At 36.4% G+C, this 19923-nt stretch overlaps 1 protein-coding gene across 1 annotated transcript in view; it reads right to left on the bottom strand.

Annotated features, from left to right (window-relative positions):
- FRMD3 (FERM domain containing 3) overlaps positions 1 to 19923 on the bottom strand; it is a 131667-nt gene that overhangs the window by 70355 nt on the left and 41389 nt on the right. The window contains exon 2 of the mRNA XM_054651981.2: positions 3352 to 3456. Within this exon, the coding sequence (XP_054507956.1) occupies positions 3352 to 3456 (105 nt within the window). The remainder of the gene's footprint in view (positions 1 to 3351; positions 3457 to 19923) is intronic.

The raw sequence follows: 19923 nt of genomic DNA, 5'->3' as shown, positions 1-19923 counted from the left end.
ATTCACTAAAAGCCAGAATTAAATTCATGATTTTGGCAGTTTCATTTGGAACCAGTGATATAGCCCATTCTGTGCAAACACAGAGACTATGCAGTTGAATATAAAAATCTGCAACATATAAAATGCTACAACAGAGGCATTTAGCATTTCCAAGAAATTCAGCAAAGCAACACCCATTGTGTGCTATGTACGTCAGAATCAACAATAACCCTCCTAAAAAGAGTTATGCTTTCTTGTTTCAGGTCCTATTACATGCGGTTTGAAAGAACAGTCAGAAGATGGTGCTTAGTCTCCATCTTTGCTGATATTTAATATAAACCCCTTCCATAAAATTATAGAGAATTCTCCCAAAATTATTGACCAACCTGGTGAAAGATCCCTACTGCCTCCATTAGGACTGTCTCAGACAGTGCAGCTCTTACTACTGTAAGAACCACCTCCCTTGCTTAAACATTTTTTTTCTTTCTATTTTACACTCTGATGCATGTATCTTTCCTATCTTCTTAGCCTTTTAACCCTATCTTCCTAGCCTTTTTTTCCTGCACTAAAAGGGTGTGTTCTTCTTAGAATCATCTCATAAACAAGCTCTCCGCTCTCTTTATGCTTCTAATACACCTTCTCCCCTCTTTCCATCTTCAGTTAAGTTGATCTTTCTTGAATACAGATATCTAGATCAGAGCATCTGAGGTCTCGTTAGAGCCTAATGATATTTATACCTTCCTGCAAATACAGTCCTAAGAGAAAAACAAAGTGTTGTCTGTTACCATAGCCATGCCATGCACTAAAACCAGACAAGTCGATAGTCACTTTATTCGTTTTCCCACATCCCTTTATTTGTCTCTGGGACACTGAAGTACATTGTCACACACATTATCAACTAACATGACAGCATGAACTATCACTTTCCTTCAAAATAATTGTGCTTGCCCAAACCACAAGGTTTAAATTCGGAAAGCAGCTGTTGCTGAAATCCACCTACTGATCTTTGCTGGGCTACTGTTTGTGTTCCGTGGCACATCTCACCAAGCTCTAGTAATGTACTGTGGAAAATGTGTGTCCCTTTCTCTTCACTGGGACCTGTAAGAATTCCACTAAGTCTTGGAAATTTCTTTGACCAAATTACAAATACACTTATTCCATGGAGATTTGAAAATTTCTTCTACAGAACTATAAGAACTATAAGAACTATAACTATATAACTCTTTAACCACATACCTAGGGAACTACTGATGAGTTTTTGTTAGATGAATTCCAGGCATCTAAACTCACAATTGCTAAAATAAAAACAGTGAGGAAAACTGCCACATACCTCATAAATTGGTACCTCATAAATTCAAAACTGCAATTTCCATAGTTTTTTAGTGAGCTGTCCTGGTTTTGGCCAGGACAGAATTAACTTTTTGCAGTAACCATGAGGTGGCAAAGCCTGGAGCTATGTGGGAGTGTCTGGGTTATCATATATTCATGTCATTGCTGGGGTGCAGAAGTAAGGAATTCTTGGGCTTCCAGGAAGATGTTTGCAACAGTATAAGGTATTGAATATAAAAATAGCTTATTTTTGTGAATTGTTACATAAAAGAATGTACATTGCTTTCAACTCATCAACATAGCATTTAAGTCTGTACAAAGAAGGGTCCCTTATAAATCATGTCCTAATTCATGACAGAATTTAAAATAAAGAAATAGAGAGACGTTATTGATATGCTTGAAAACATGAGAGCAATTGGTACTGGTCCATACTACACAGAATGGCAACAGTATTCTCTAGTTGTGGGATAAAAAGGGAAATGAAAACACAAAATTTTTTAGGTTATAACAAATTTTTTTTTCTCCAATTGTCTCGTGCTGCTAAGCAATAAAAAATTTTAGCTTCTGTAGAATCTTCCATAAACTTAGCACTAAATTACCTATACTATGAGATGTAAAGCAGCAACTGTATAGCCATGATGGATAAGACAGTGCAGCAAATTTAGCTAACAATATAGCCAACAGCTCTTTGAAATGTGGGAACCACATACAGTGTGATGTAATGGGCATCACAATCACTTCCAGGTTTTGGAGTTCTTTTCTGAAGTATCACTATCTTAAAGTATTTTGACAAAAATTTGGTTTTATTTAAAAGACCCTCTTTACTTCCGTTAAGTAAAATAACTTTTCTGTAGGTTTTTTGAGTGACTGTCAGAGAAACACCCAACAGAAGTGTTTATAAAGTTTTACTTAATTATAGCCCAATTATTAGCCCAACCTAATCTTCCTATCAATTCCAAAGAAGTGAACGACTCTATAACTTTTATGATTGTGAAGAATTAAGAACACTGGTGAAACTAACTGCTAATTATTTTCACTTTAAAAGGGGGATGCAATGGAAACTATTTGGTGTAGCTTTGCAAAGCTTTTGCAATTCTATAAGGTTGAGCTGATGGTGATAACCCAACCCCTGTGATTTTTGACAAAACTAATTAAGGTGTAGTAAGAGGTATCCAGCCAAATTATTTTTTTCATTTTCAATCACAGAAGCTTCAAACTGGTAATTTTTTCCAGAGATTAAATGCCTTTATATGTACCCAAGATATTTAAAGTCACATATCGAAGTCTTAATACTGAAACCAGCAGGACAACATGGTGAAGAAGCAGTTCTGAATTTCAGTATCTCAGGACTTCTGCTTTCTGTGTTCACCATTTGCCCCTACTCTCATACAATCTGAAGCCATGTAGGGGTAGCAGCAGCAAATCACCTATGAAATATAACCTGCAGAACCACCTAACACCTAGGAAGGATGACTAATTGCTGTACACAAAAATGTCTAGAGCACAGGCCTGAGAACTTTTTATTGCAGAAATGTAAAGATGCTTATAGGGAGGACCAGCCTGAAGAATCCTCCAAAGCTTGACAAATCACATCTGTTTTCTATATTACAGATTTTAAGTCCAGGTACCCTGTGATGGGTGAAACAGAATGACTGCTTTTACCTGATAAACATAATAGGATTTCTTCTTACATATCCCAAAAATCATGCACTAAGAGAAAATTAAAAATCCCAAATTCCAGCACACGGTCAGAGCCTAGAGCTGCTCTGCATTGACTGAGTCATGCCTATAGATTCTTTTCTAGTTTAAGTGCCCAGAACTACACAAATCATAATACATAATAATACAGTAATAGCATGATAATAAATAGATTAAGTGAGGGGGAAATTAATTTAATAATGCCACTTTAGGAACCTTTACAGATTACAGCCCAAGTACAAATCCTCAGAGATACATAATTTTGCATCAGAACACACATTCTTATTAAAAAAATATCAATTAAGTTTACTTTAAAGCAAATTTAGTTAGAGATTATATACATACCCTCTGCTTCTCAGGGTCAACATATCGAATGCCAAAATAGTCTTTTTCCAGCAAGCTGTAATAGTTGCAGATGTGATCGATAAGAAACTGACCTTTGGTTTCCCTCTGTAAAAAGATAAAGAAATTATACATTATGTTGAGTATTCTGATTTTGCTGTCTACAAATCTATACAAAGTGTCAAGGAAAATGATACATGAAATTTGTTGTTATTCAGATGAGGACAAGGATTTAAGTGTTTATTGTCTCTATAAGACTCAAGAGAGTAATGATCAATACACTCCCTGCACATTCACAGATTGATTAAGAAAATATCATTACTACTCCTACCTCAGGAAAACTCATGCTGCTCTAATGGCTACAAATTTATGAGATTTAATATGCTACTAGCAATCATGTTTCCACGGATGCTATAATGGCATAACATTTACATACGGAATTTCAAAACCCTTTGTGGTTTTTTATCCCCCAAATTTGAAAGCAGATCTGAATGTGAGTACTCTATTGGATCTTTACACAATGCCCACAGCAAGAGAGGTCTGATCACTGATTCCCTCCATTAAGTCAAAGCTACAGTATAAAGAACAAATGCCCGAATGACTGAAAGAGAAGTTTTCATCTTTGTGTTGTCACTGGGTAACCACAGCCAAATCTTACTGTTACACATGATATTTAGCTAACAATCTCCTTCTTTCTTTCTGTTTTCTTCAATCTCAAGAGTGTGGGTTTATTCTCATTTATCTGATGCTTAATATGGAGATCCTACACGAGTTTTCACATTTCTTCTGACCCAGCTAATGTGAAGGTTCATGTGGGTTTTTTTCTGAAATGTGATTTGTGTCAGTATTAGCATGGGACTAAAGCTGTTTTCCTGAAATAGTCCCTTCCAAACAGACAACGAACGGTGCTTTACTGCACAGTGGTGTCAGGTCTCTACATTTTTTTCCCTCTATGTGTTCACCCTCATCCTGCACTGAGACATCTCTGCTGCAGACCAGGAGTCTCTACCCTTTGCTGACATGAAACAATTTGAATTCAGTTCTTTAATCTCTACTGAATAGAAACTACACAGGACATGAAATCACTTTACATAAAAATAATACTTAATTGTTTTTCTCCAAACTGCTTCCTGAAAACTTTAATGCTATGCCTTGTTCAAACTTTTTTTAAGAATTTAAGAGGTTGTTTAAGCTGTAAAGAGCATGGCAAGCAAAATTGAAGGGACAGCATCTATGTATCTCATGGGTACTTTTCAAGGCTGGGTATTGCTAGCATATTCATTTTGCACAGAAGTAGCTGAGCCCAAACCAGCACCATGACCTGTCAGAGGTCATGCTCTAAAGGGCAGAGGAAGTGATAGCCTGGGCATCACCACTGTTTGGTGAGATCTACTGCTTCCCACAGGAAAAATGAGACATGCTAAAGAGTGGACAGTTAGAAAATAATATGATCTGTGAACTAAATTTTTGTTCTCTTATCTTTACAGTTACTAAGGAATTCTCACGTAGATACAGTTGCTTATTTTTTGGTCTCCATCACTCAACAAACAGATAACTAAATAAAAAACACCCTCAGTTAAGGCCCTGACAGAGACATGCCTTGCCCTTCCGTATACTGAGGCTCCTGCAGACCTAACCTTGCCTGCCATAGGAACCTCCTCTCTTCCCAAATTCACTTCCAGACACAATGGAATTGCCAATTTCTCTACAGATTTCCTTTTCCTAGGAAGAGGAAAAGATGTGGCCACCTCTGTTTCCAATGCTACTGTGTAAGCCATCTGATTCCCCTTCTCCTATCTGTCTCCACCTTCTATCTCTTATAAATTTTAGTCTTGCACTCTTCCATGGTCTCCTACTTGCCTGGAGATATCTCTGCCTTGTCTGCACATGGTGCTTCCATAATTTGTTTTCCTATTTTTAAACAGTCTTTGTCGAAGGATGTTAACACATTTTGTCTGTTCAGTTTGTGCTCATGCATCCTCATGCTTTGCACCCTGTATTGTTACATTTTCCCATGTAACCTAGATGCAACAGGTTTCTTTCCAGCCTCAAGACATTTAAGAATCAACTGGTTTACTGTTAACAGTGGTTACGTTCCCTGACATTTCTTTGTGCTGTACCCAGTTACAAGTATGGGCATCCTGGAGACAACATAGAGAATGCTTTCCTCAAAAGGAAAAGTCCTACCAAAGTCTGAAAAATACAAAAGGAAAACTGTCGCTCTCCCTGTGGCTTACAAAAAATAAAAACCCATACACTTATGCAGCCATATTTCAATTAACTGCTTTCTTACTTAAAATCTTGTAAGTGTCTGGAAAGTTTTGTGACTATGAGAGACCATCAAAATATTGACAAAATTGCATGGTGACATTTCATCACAAAGGCAGTAGGGGCAATTATAAACACAGATGTGACATTTAAGTTGCATACAGTTTTAAACTAATCTACAGCAAATTAAATAGGATTGGGAAATAACAGCTATTAGATGACTCAGGTACAATTAAACATGAAAACAGATTTTACTGGCAACAGTGTACAAATGAAATCCATTTTTTAAAACACTGGAAATGGGGAAGACAGATTATCCATATTTTCATCTGACAACTTTAGAGGGTGTCACTGTGTTCTGGCTTGGCTATATGATGCTTGTATGCCCTAAACCAGGACACACTGGAAGAACAGTCAGTAATACAATCTTCTACAACAAACTACTAGGAGTTCACATTCTAATCTATGAATTTTAAAATTTGCTTTGCTTCAGTCACCTAAATAATCACAAATTTCTGAGCTCCTGAAGAAACTGATAAAAGCGTACAGCACATATAATGTTTATAAATCCAGTGACAACGTTCTCTTTCTAAAAGGAATTGATGTCCTAGTTTTCTTCCTTGGAAAATGAATGATGGAAACAAACCAAACTAAAAAGAGCAAAAAGCCTCCAAGCTAGATTCATGCTCTAGCTATCTTTAAGCCTCCCATCAATAAATAGAAGGGACTAGTTAATAATTCACCCTTGGTTAATATACCCACTTCAGTTCATTACATTTTTAAAAAAATTCAAGATGCACAAAAGTCAGCTAATTCAGCACATGCATAATGTAGTGAGAGTCCTCATAGAAAATTGGAAATGTTCCACTATTAAAGCCTTCTAGACACCTGAAATTTTGAAAAAAATAATGAGATCTTAATTGATGCACAGAGGAAAATACTTGATGTGGCACATTGCACATCAAGTCCTAATTCATAATAGATTGTATGACAAGAAGGATGGGCAATGGCAGTTAATTTTATTTTCTCCCAAGAGCAGAATAAATAAACATTTTTTACATTTCTCTAACAATGCTTCAAATTCTTCTGAGCTTTAGAATTTAATCATCTTTTTCTATTTATTACACATTACTACATATTACCATGCTACAAAAGAATATATTAAAACCCAATTTCGTTCTAATTTGTGAAAGAATCTGGATAACACAAATTAAGAACAGCTAGTCATCCCCAACAGAGCAAGGGAATGGATTTGGGTCAGAGAACATAAAACATTGCCTGAAATTTCAGACAGTTGCTATACAGCTTTCCAATTAAGCGATCCTTAAAAAAAAAGAAAACAAACAAAAAAAAAAACCCCAAACATACAAAAACAATCCTTAAACCCTTCTATACAAAAAAGTACTATGTAGCAATTCTGAAAAATAATTTTATATTACATTTTAGAATGTTTGTCAGAACATGAAAAAATTACATAATAAAGAAACCCATTATTTACAATACCACTGAAGAATTTCAGCCACAAACAACAGGAATCTGAAAGTAATAGTCAAGTCATATGCTTAAAATTTTCAGAGCTCAAATATTTGAGAATTATACCACAGTTCACTCAGAAGTTATCCACTATTGTCCATTAAAGAAGACATATGCAGGCAGAAACAATAGTCAGAAAAGTCTGTAAGTGAGATATATGAAATGTCCTGAATTGTAATCAACACATTGTGTTCAATTAAATAATATGATTAAATAAGCCACTTTTAAAAGTCTGTTAATTCAAATATGCCTTTCTATCTCAAATAAGAAATATTTTCATTCATATTTTTGTAACCCATGCACTGGCTTTAAACAAAGTCCTATAGTGCAGATATTCCACACACTTAAAAATTTGGAGATTTCTATAAATAAATTTCAGGAACGACTTTCTAATTTATTTAGATAAATAGGCACAGACAAGATGATTATGTTTTTCCTATGGCTGTATTTGAATATCTGACCTTAATACCACTAAAATCCCACAACAAACCCCAAGACATATGTAACAGATATAATACCATGTAAATGACAAAATCCCCGAACACACAAGGTCAGTTTGCAAATAACTGTTAAACACTGGTTTTTTTAAGCTGGATCAAAAGTTTTCCTTTCCATTGAAACAAATATGTATCAAACTAAACTAGCAGCTGTGACAAAAGAATTAAGCAAAACGGGATGTTCTGTGCTGCAACAAGATATGAAAACATGATCACACAGAGTCTTCCATTGATAGACTCAGAGGGCAACCTGAGTTTGTTCCTCAGCTCTAGGAACTGAGTAACAAACTGGAGAATGCTTCATTCTCCCTACCAGACACTCTTATTACAGCTTCCATTTCTGCAACTCTGCAAATTTATGACTGAGTAACCTAATTCCTTGGTAATTTCTCTGGTATACAGAAACTAACCCAAACAACAATCTTTGTAGCTCTTGCACAGTTTAACACATTATCCCCATCTTATGCTTGCTTTGGGGATTTTTTTTTTATTTCACCTATCTTGATGCAACTTAAAAAGCGAGGCAGAGTGTAACTTGTTCTACCAATTTAACAATTCTCCAATGACATAAAACAAGATCACAAAACCTTTCTGACTGCTTCACAAATCTGAAAATGAGAGGAAAACTACTTATAACATTTTAAGATCTTACATTCAGTGAAATGTTTTCCCTATTTGAATTTGCTTTACTGTGGAGTTCTGTGTCTATTTATCTGAATGTTGTCAAAAGGAGAGCAAGAATCACAAGCAGATTAAACACAATGTTTCTGCTCTGTTATCTAACCACTGAAGTCTTGCCAACTGTGCTTATCTCTGTCAGGAAGCCACTGAGTTTACTAAGAAGTGTGCAGAGTCATAAACACAGTATTTATTTGTACTGGGGATTTCAATCCTCATCCCATAAGTGTCTTTACTTGTGTGAACAGCACCCAGTAGTGACCCTGGGTGTAAAGCTGGTCACATACTTAAGTGCTTACTTAAGTGTAAAATCACGCACAAAAAAAAAAAAAAAAAAAAAAGAACAAACCAACCAAAAAACTATCAACACAACAAACAAAGCACAATGAAACCAGCATTTCTGTCTAAATTAATGGAAAGTCAGGCTCTCAGGCAAGGCAAGCATGCTGTTTGATTTTATATGCTTGTTTCCTTTGGTGTGCAACATATTTGAAGTTCAATAGATGTAAAAGAATTAAATGCATGTATTGAAGAACAATCATGATAGAACAGTAGAATGAAAACTAATCCAGTCAGAAAAATGGACAAAACCATTGTGCCTCTAAGGAGCAAAAAAAAAAAAAAAAAACAACAAAAGCAAAAAGCATTTTTATCCACTAAAAACTGAAAAAAGATAGTTCTGTTGACAATGTGTAACAATTATAAAAAGTAACGGAGTTAAACTACATCTTTGACTGCCATGTCTCACATTTTTGACTTTTCTTTGGACATCCTCTACCAGTGATAAGATCGTATTTCTTCTAGGCTTTTCATGAGAGAAATTACTTGAACAGCAACAGGCACATGTCTTCTATTTCATTGACAATGATTCCATAGTTCAGGATGGGGCCAGCTCTCGCACACCAGAGTTTGGCTGTGAAAGGACAACTGGGAGCAATCCCTGCTCATGCCCATTTTGATACAGCTATCATCACATTTGTATTTGTCTCCAGTCTCACAGCAAAAGAGTTCACTGAGCATCACTGGGGTGGTATGTGCCCTGGAATGGGATTAATTTAATATCCATCCTTTGAAGCTGAATAGGGAGGAGAACTAAGGGCACAGAGAAGGAAGACAGCTAGGCATGCCAGAATTTCTCAGTACCTTCTAGATAAATTTTTAATTATTGTCTGAATAACAGAATCTGGAACAGAACCTCATTCTGCAGCAACCAAAGTCAGTGAGGTGGAACAGACTCAATTCTGACATGGAAAAACTGGGCCAGCCCTAACCCTGACAATATCCAATGCCCTCTGCAAACTTCCTATGGCTCTTTGGATTTATGGATTCACTGAAACTACAGATGACAGCAAGTACTCACAAGATAGATACAGAGACAAGGTCCTTTGCCATTTTTTTTCCTTCTTTGGAAACAACAACAGGAATACATGAAAAGGTCTCACAAGAAGTCAATATTGAATAATGCCTTCAAAATATATAGAACAATAAAAGCATGCCTGTTTCACTCCTCAGCTAAAGTGGTATAACTCTTTAAAAGGGATTCCTTCCATCCATAAACAGCATCCTACAGTATTTTATACTATTTGAAAATACACCAGAAGAGTATACTAAACTAGAGTCTAGTCTAGTATATAACATTTAACCAGAAAATTTTCTCAGTTACAAGAGGAGCCAGTTATAATTTACTTCTTTTATTGTAGTTTAAGTCCCAAAATACAAACGGCAACTTTTGCTGAAAGAAAACAAACAAATTGGAAATTGAAGATTTCAATGTAAAAACCAGGTGTTTATCGCAGATTTTTCTTCTGTTAAGAGTGAATAATTAATTATATTTCTACAAACCTAAAATGAAGCAAAAAAAAAGGGCCAATGATTTTTAATGAAAGCCACAAAACATGACACTGCAATAAAGTAGCTGACATTTACTTAATTGTAAGTGAGTATAACACACACTATTTTATGTTAATTACCTCTTCTACATATTATTTTATATGGGTAACTAATATAAATGTATATGCAAAGTATATATTTTGTTCTATATACTAGTTACTATTTCTATATTAATTAAAAATCATTTCTATCAACATTATCTAATTCTAGAACTTAGTGAAGGAACAATTTTTAAATCTGTCATTTAATACATTCTATTACAAATAAAAGTATGTGAATAGATGATAGAAAACATTAGAGAACTAATGCCCTTCTTATTTCATAGGGAATTTTGCAGTCAGTAGTGATAAAAAATGCTTCATGTCTGAGACACAAACTACCTACTACTCTGGTTTTAGAATTCATTTGGTAACCTGGAATGGATCTTAAAGAATATAATTTTTGCAAATATATCAGTCTTTAAACTCAAATTTCTAATCTCTTAATTATCAATTGGGCCCTAAGCTATACATACTAATAAAGAGAACTAAGGGAAAAAGAACCCCATAAACAGGCCTTTATTTGCAGTTTCTTTTGGGGAAGAATTATACAAATATATTTTAAAAATAAAGGAGAAAGGAAAGAAAAAAGAATAATGTCTATGTCGGGAAGAAGAGAAATAAGGGAACAGCAATTTCAAGGGTGTATATGTGAATGTAGCTGAGGAAGTTCTGTTAATCTTCATTGAAACTGCAAGGCTAAAGGTTCAAGCATTGAAAATTTACCCAGAAATAACTGCTGCAGTGAGGTCAGAAACATACTTGTCAAATTCCTCCTATGTGCTATCTTGTTTGGAAAATGAGGATCATTTGAGGTTATTTTTCTTTCATTTACACTATTCATTTGCAACAGACAGACAGATTTGTCCATAAGACAGTATATTTTTATGCTCTCTTAAATTAGAGGTGATTGTATGAGGATAGTGATCAAAAAATAAGAGATGAAGAGGAAAAGGAAAAAATTACACAACAGAAAAAAAATCTCACAATGCCAGTCCCATGCAATGAAAACTATTCTAAAAGCAAAATACTATGGAAAATGAAAAGTATATTCTACTACACAGTAAAACCTGAGCAGCAGCAGTGAAGACAGCTAACAGCTTTCACACAATCAGTTCTTGACCTCAGTGATATTCTGCAAGTAAATGACTCTGACCCATGGGTAAGTTATAAATAATAAAAAAGAAATATTTATAGTTTGCATACTGCAGCTCTCAAAAGTCTCCACCAGTCTGGCCAGCAAGCACTGAGGAGACCACAAATGCAATATTCATTTACAGGGCTCATGCTCATTTGCTGTTGTGCACATGGGCATCACTTAGCCATTTAGGCTTTGTGTCCCTGAAGTGTGAGCCTCACAGAAGCCTTGCAGCATTAACTGCTCACTTCTGATAACAGCTTCCATTAGCACTGCATTTGTGATGCCATCTGAGACACTATTGATTTCTTAAAAGGAATTGAGTCCTTCTGTCAACAAATCTATCATTTTATTCAATATCCAGCATTGTTCAGCAAACCTGACTATGCTTTCTCTCTTTCATTCTTGACATCATACCACATCTAGGAAAGTGGACTAGAGATTTCAGGAATGAGTTCTCAGTCCCCACCTATGAAGCAACATAAAAGCCAAACCAGGAATTTAATAAAAAATACCTAATGTCCCCCAGTACAGGATGGTCAACAATCCTCCCTTGGCCTGAATCTCCTCAGTAGTTTCAAAAGACAGAAAAATCACTGCATATTCAAGTACAACTCCAAGTACCATTCTTTAAATATGCCTTTTCCAACAGATGCATAGCAGTCTGTCCTTATTTTACAAGAAATGTTTTTAAAAAAGAAAAGCACCAAAAATTCTTCTAGCCAAACAGACACCCCCCTGAGCACAGGCTAAAGGGACATTCAGCAGTGTGTGATGCAGCTCACTTGTGCTGCCCAGATGAAAACAGCCAGCCAGGGTAGTTGCCAGAATGCCCCTTTCTGGGCTCAGCTGCACATATTGTACCCCAACCATGGTAAGGGTCGTGTGGGAACAAACACACCTTTGCCTCCACACCAAGTGGGAGAAAAGGGTGGCTTGAAAGAAGCTATGAGTAGAGCGGGGGAACCCCTGCAAGCCCTGAGTGGCCCCTCAGCTGATCCCCACATGCTCCTCACCTCGGACAGGGAAACACATCTTGAATGTCTGCAAGCATGACACAGGATGTCACATGGTGGGAAGAATGGAGGAAGAAATCCAAGATCATGGAACATAATCCCTAGAGGGGATGAAGTAATGCCCATTTGAAAGGCTATTAGGCTGATGTGAAAGGCTAAGAGCTCACATAATGAACAGAATATACAACTAGATATCACAGAAATTTGATCCATCACTCTGTGGATAATTCCAGAATCACAAACCCAGCTGTATAGTCATTGATCTGGCAATATCATCCCTGGAGCACACCCAATCACAACAAGTCCTGCAACTCACAAATAATGTCTCCTGACAGACAAGACCCTCAGTCATGGTGAAGAAGTCACCAGCTCTCAGTGAACCAGCTGAAAATGCAACTCATACACTAATCTCATGTGATAAGGGCCCACATAAAATTTTTGGTTAATTGAGGAATCCTCACCATGCTATGCATTTGAACTGTCAGATAGACATACAATATAATTATGTCATTATGCCTCAGAGGACCTTGTGCAGAGTTAAGCAAAACCATATCATACCTACTGTGCATCTTCAAAAAATGCACATTAAAAAAAAAGATTTTATGAAAGAGGATGGGGATAAACACAAAGATCCCTCACCTTCTACTAATTTAGAATCCACCAACACACATTTTTTCAACTACTCATCCTGCTTACCTGCCTTAGGTAAGTAACCCCTTTCTATACATCTTTGGTAATATGTCAGAATGCTTAATCACTTTTCCTATGTGCTCTGACTGCAGAAATTTTGTAACTTCAAGGATCATGTTGGCTCATTTCCCACTCAGCAAAATGCTTCATTCCTGTACTTTCTTTCAGCAGACTGTAGGAATAATTTTACCACAAGAAATTATTTCCAAGCTGCTCAACTAGTGCTTTATAGACACATATGGTTAAATATATTTTCCTGTCAGAAATAATTACACAGTAAAGAATCTTTCATTAGTACTTTTCCCCCCTCATAATAATCCCAGTTGTTAAATGCTTGTTTTGAAGGAAAACAAACATTAAATTTGTAAGATTTGACATTCAATCTTCAAAAGAGCAAATTAATGGCGGATTGAAAACACTGAAGAAAGAAGTCCTCCAGAAGATTTCCTTGGACTTAGTGCCTACACCAATGCACCCCAATGGCATTTAATAAAAGCCAGCTATTGGCATCAGGGGAGAAACTCATTCTCTGTGTAATACAAATTTCTGTCTCCTTGCCAAAAAAAAACTCCCCAGCTCACAATTTTCTTTGCATTTTGGGAAAGCTGGATTGATTTTTTTCTTTCTTTCTTTCTTTCTTTCTTTCTTTCTGGAGGTCATTCAGTCCTTGAAAGACATACAAACTGCCTCATTAGCACTACCTAAAATAAAACCTCCATTTCATAGCATAGCCAGAGTTACCCTTGCATTTATAATCATCACCTCACAAAATTACAACTATTGTCTTTTTTTTCCACTCTTTAAAGAAGTACTTATAAGAATACAGATTGAAAACAACAAGTCTTTCTGAATTTCTTTTAACTATCATCACAAAAACCTAACACACAATAGAAATTCAAATAGAGGGCTCTACAGACTTATTCCATTAACCACAGCTGCAAAAAAGAAGATAATAAAGCAATGCATTTTACAGACCCTATAATTGTTTCACCTTTACTAGACTTTACTTTCTCCCTTACTGTGTCAGATTCATCTTTATCTTTCCATCATGTGCTCAGACTTCCTGTTCCCACACACTCAGCAGAGATCAAAGGCAAGCTGACCTCACTTTTTGCTGTTTCAGTAATTGGTCTGTTTTCCACATTTTTTAGTTGGGGAACATACTGACACACTATTAAAATGCATCCTTTTTGACTAAGTTGGGAACTCAGCATACTTTTTTTCTTCTTAGCAGTAGTTACTCTTGTATCTCTTTTAAGATGGCCTCCCCCAAAATAAATCCTAGGATGCTGCAAATGTGTCTTCCCATCTAGTAAAAGGAAAGCAAAGCCCTGAATGACATACCAAATGTATGTAACTCAGTTTTCCTGACCTTACAAATATACTATTCTGTCTATTCTTTCCTATCTATTAAGGACAAAATTTGCTATCTTTGATATTTATAAAATTTTAGCTCTTGGCTGAAACTGAATAAAAAAAAGACGAGGAGGGGGAAAAAGGACTAGAGATTATGTGTTTATATATTGGAAGTTTTCTCCCTGGTGGCTGGCATTTGGGGAAAGCCTTGAAAAATCAGTGGATGCAGAGGATGTTTATGCACACAATTTCCCTTATCAATTTCCCTTAACCACCCACATTGCCTGTTGCAACTGAATATAAAACCCAATAAAACAAAACCAAAAAAACAGAAGATGATGCTTAATAGGATTGCCTATATTCATTTTACTATGTGTAGTGGCAGATAAAAAAAACATATAATGGAAGCTACTTCCTGTATACAAATAACCACAGTTCTCCTAAGCAAATTTTTTTAGGGAATGTGCCTTGTTAACAGGAATTTAAACATCAAACCACAACTTTTTAAATAAACTCCTGTTCTCACACAGGTGATTACGGAGTGGAAGGAGACCTGGCAAAACATGTAACATACAGTAACTTTCATAAACAGAGAGTACAGCTGGTTCCTAGGTCATTGTTTCATCAGAATGGTCTCTCTTTAAATTCCTGTCACATTTAGAATTGAAGAAGAGCAATAGAAAAAATCAGGAAGACAACCAAGGAACTTGAAAAAGGAGTGAATGGCTTTGAATATTATTGCAAAATAAAAAGTAAAGTAAGATTTCTTATTGTCCTCTGAGAGTAGAAAACCTGTACTAAACCTCTTGTAATTTGGGAGCAAACTAAGGCTACATTCTCCTCACCCAGGTCATCTATGGGTACTACAGGCTTATGTGAAAGAAAAAAACTTCTTAAAAAATGTCTTAGGAAAGAGCTAGGTGCACTGCAAAGCTGATATGCAGATTCTAAGAAGCAAAACTCTGACAGCTTTGTAACTGCTCTGCCAAAGCTGACTGCAAAACCTCAGGATGAAATTATTTTATAATGACCCTCTTTTTCAAAACTGGAGAAGTTATATAAATGAGCAGATGACACCAAAGAATAAAAGGTATCTTGTCTTGCAGCACAGGACAACTTTTCAGATTTCTCTTTCTGCCTGACACATCGGTGCAAAAAGAACTTTTGAAAAATAAAGCAAGGAACAAGCCAGCATGGAAATTGGTGAGAGAGCAATCAGACACTTCAGTGGCCTTGCACCCTTCCTTGTGGGATGCAGCAATCATCCTTAGCCATGTGCCCTAAGTACAAGGAAATCAGCAAGCAGAAGGAAAGCAGGGGAAGACCACTGGGGTTAGCTCAGTTGGTTAGAGCCTGGTAATGTCAAGGTTGTGGGTTCATCCTCCTATGAGCCATTAACTTAAGAGCTGGACTTGATGATCCTTGTGGGTGCCTTCTAACTCAGAATTTTCTGTGATTCTGCAAATCTCTGAAGATTTCACCATCAAGTGCTTCTGCTGCCATTAACCCAAACCCACCCATGTCCTGGTGTTCTCTGAAGAGCCTTGAAGAACAGACCTCACTGAAAACTCAACTGAGAATGCACCAGAGTTAAGCAAAACCATATCAGAGACACAAGCACCAGTAAACCAGGATATATTTTTCTAGAAAAGATGAAAGATTCCCTTTCATACAAGGCATTTAAACTTTATTTTAGTGCAGGAATGACACTCTGCTCTTATGCTGCCCAATCTCACCACCTAGTCTTCTCTAACCCTTCCCAGTTCTGCCTATCTTCCTCTTCACCATGCAGTGGGTAGCCAGCCTCAGGCCATGCAGGTGGTTCTCACACATCGAGGTACCCAGCAGCCAATCCTCTGAAGCTTTGTCTTCATCATCTTCTCTCAACAGCAAACAGAAACAGAAATATAAACTCTCCTGCCATGCCTATAACCCAATACACAAATATCTGTATTGGGTTATAGTCATGGCAGGAGAGCAGCACAAGTGGACAACAGTGCACAGCTGTCAGAAAGCACCAACCTACTGAAGGGCACAATTCTGCAGGATGGCTGAAAGGTGTTCCAGTAATTCCAGACATTACTACCTGTTTAAAACTGACTCCGCTGAACCTCTGCAGTGCATGGATTCATACATGGCTGAAGATACTAGTCTTGAAATATTTAATAAAGAATCTCTCATAGCAATGGCCAATAGATTAAAAATGCTGACCATCATCATGCATTTAGCTCATCAAAGGTATTTCCTTTTCTAGCTTATACTGAGTCTTTGCTACATCTCACACATACACACTCCATATTTTTTGTGCATATGTGTCTATACATATACATACAGGTACACACTTTGTATATAAATACAAAAAAGATGTCAAGAAAAAACACTAAGGGATTCATTCTAACATTAGAGAAGGCCATTAGATGATTTAGCTATCTACATAATCTGGAACAAACACAATTTTATCCAATTAACGTCTCATACTTCCCAGCCTTATCTTTTGTAAAATGAAATAATTGCATTTTTTTTCTACAGCATGTCTTCAGACAAGGCAGTCAATCTTGATTTAAAGCTTTTTAGAAGAGAGATTGAAAATATGCAGATTCTGATGCTGGTTAATTCTACTGCATTACGAGCTTTACAAAACAAACTTGGAAAAAACATGCTTTGATTGTAATGGCAACATAGCACCACTGAGCACCATAATTTCCCACAAACATTGTTACTAAAATAAAAATACTAAAAAGGAGAGCTAGCTATTTAGAACAATCTCTTTTCATCAAATGGATTTAATGAAGGACTTTGATCTATTTGACAGCATTCAAAAACTGTTATTTTAAAATGTATATATGCTGTCATATGTAATAATACTCACTTTATCACAAGCCAGAACACATTACAAAGTTTTAAGCACAGCTTTCCTCAAAAAGTTTTAAGGTGCAGTTTCATCCCTGTTTCACTGAGTCCCTAAAACAGTTATGACCAGTCAACCTGAAGCATCATATTGGGTGAAATTTTTTACAGATCATTCAAATGAAGACTTAAAATATACCTGCACAACAATCTATGTCAAACATCTACCTTGTTCCTCAACATCACCCTTGAAAATTATGCAAATCTTCACAATTCCAAAAGCTCTTCATATACTGAGCAGCTGTAGAGATTATAGGCATCCTTTCCCTAAAAAAATATGAAGGGAACAAAAAAGCATTTGAAAATTGGGAAAGTCTCCTCTGCCTTCCAACAGCTGATGCTGAGCTAGCACCAAGGAAAGCAAAAAAGGGGATGGATATAATTTTTATTCTTTTTATATTGTCACTGGAAACACCCAGTCAGTTCATGACAGACTAAAGAAACAGAAGGAAGGTAGGCAGCTTGCCCTTGGATGGAATTGTGCATTCCCTACCATGAAAACACAGGAAACCAGATGTCAGCCCCGGCTCTGTGACTGTCAGGATTCCTGTCTCACTCAAATTTCAATGTTACCCTATATCAGGAGGAAAAACAGGCACGGCTCCTCCCTCCTGGCAGAATCAAGGGAAGTCCTCAGAACCATGCACTGAATGCTTAAGCTAAATTTTTTATTTGTCAAAAAAAATCTCAGCCATGAAAATACAGAAAACAGATCCTGCTTACTGCAGGTGGCAATTCCATGCACTTTAGACTCCTTCTGGCCATTTCAAACTCTTCTCTCTTTTTATTAGAATATTACCCAGCTGACTTCACCCTCCCTCATCTACCACTTGGAACTATGGGTTCTGCCAGAGACCTTTGAAATTACCAGAAAGCTAAAACATTAAGATTCTTATCCTGCAAAATTATTATTGGTTAAGTACATTGTGCACATGAAAAAAAAATTACCAAAAAACCTCTGACAGATTAAGAAATTCACATATTTTTTCAGCTTCTTTCTCAAATCACCAAAAGAAAAATTACAATATTCAATATTCCAAAAAAAGTTGTACAACAGGGGCACGTCTCCACCTCTCAACTGCACAATCAGGTCACAGCTGTCATACCCCTCTCTTGTTTCACACCACTCTCTGTTTGGGTGATACCAGGAGATGACAATGATGACTCCCGTTATTGCACTAAAATTGTTGTGATATTTGATCTACTCCTGAAGGAATCATTTGCTATAAAACTGGGCACTAAACTCTAGTTGAACTTAAAATTTTACATGGAAACATGAGACCCAAGCTAAGGCAAGTGCACACATCCCCTCAAAACACCACCAAGAGAGAGAAAAGAGGGAGACATATTGTGTAAATGCAGTTTTCTTTTCTTGAAAGACAACCTTCCTGTTTGGGGAGTGATTTGTATATGCTTGGAAAAGAATCGCAAACGTGCCATGTGATATGCAGCAAATAAAATACTGCAATCAAAACAGTTATCAATAAACTATTAGACTTCAACAGTGTCCTGCCAGGACTTCATAAACCAGAATTCAACTCAGCTTTTCTCCTGAACATAGAGATATTAATCTGTGTCAAGGACAAAGTTTAGCTTTCCTAGTACAATACTCTTCTGCCGATACCACGGAAAAGCAAACATCTAAAGGTCATTTAAACTACAGGTTTCAAATTTTAAATTGCAAAATTAATCCCTTTATTACAGAATTATATCTGATCTACAATCAGTACAACACATTCTACTGAAATGGCTTCATGAATCCAGACAATAAAACATAAACTGCAAAAGCCAGTTTGTTTTACTGTGAAGATCAACATTGTGTTTAACTGCAGCTGCAAGACAACACAGAAGAATATCTGCTGTCTGAATTCTACACCAAATGTATAAATAGACTTTATTCCGATAACCTATGACAAGCATCTGACAATCTTTTCCATTTAATACATTTTTGTGCTTGGTAATCCAAGGTTTAATGACAAATTGTCTCGATTTAATGAATTATGTTTTGACAGTTTTCTGCCTTACCACTTGATTTCCTATCATGTGAAAAAATACCTGTATTATACTCTTCGCATCTTGGTGCCTATTTTGCTACAGCAAGTCATTAGGTACTGTCAAACTCTATTTTATTGTACTCTTCTAGCAATGAACACCCAAAACACAGCAAGAAAACCATCTGCATTATTCAGCTTGATAATCTAATCATGCATCCATTCCATCCACTTAACAACAGCATTTCAGTCAGGAAGACAGTCTTGCTCCAGACTAGCCTGAACAATTAGCCCCTCTGCAGAGGGCAATTTCTTATTAACTTTTCATCTTAATAAGATGACTGTTTCCTGGCAATGTACAAAAACATAGGTATAACATAACTCCTCCGGAAAGGAGCTGCATTAAGGATGCAAAAGGATATTTAACTGGCAATAGCAGCATCCCAATTGCTAGCACATTCACAGAAAACATCTGAATAAGAAAGGTATATATTTGTTTTCTTGTTAAGACTGGATTCATTTACTCAGAATGAAAAGGTAAAGAGCAGCATCAGTGAATGCCAGAGCATGTCT

This window comes from Agelaius phoeniceus, chromosome Z (assembly GCF_051311805.1).
Source record: "Agelaius phoeniceus isolate bAgePho1 chromosome Z, bAgePho1.hap1, whole genome shotgun sequence".
NCBI lineage: Eukaryota > Metazoa > Chordata > Aves > Passeriformes > Icteridae > Agelaius > Agelaius phoeniceus.
This window is presented reverse-complemented; position numbering and strand designations above follow the sequence as displayed.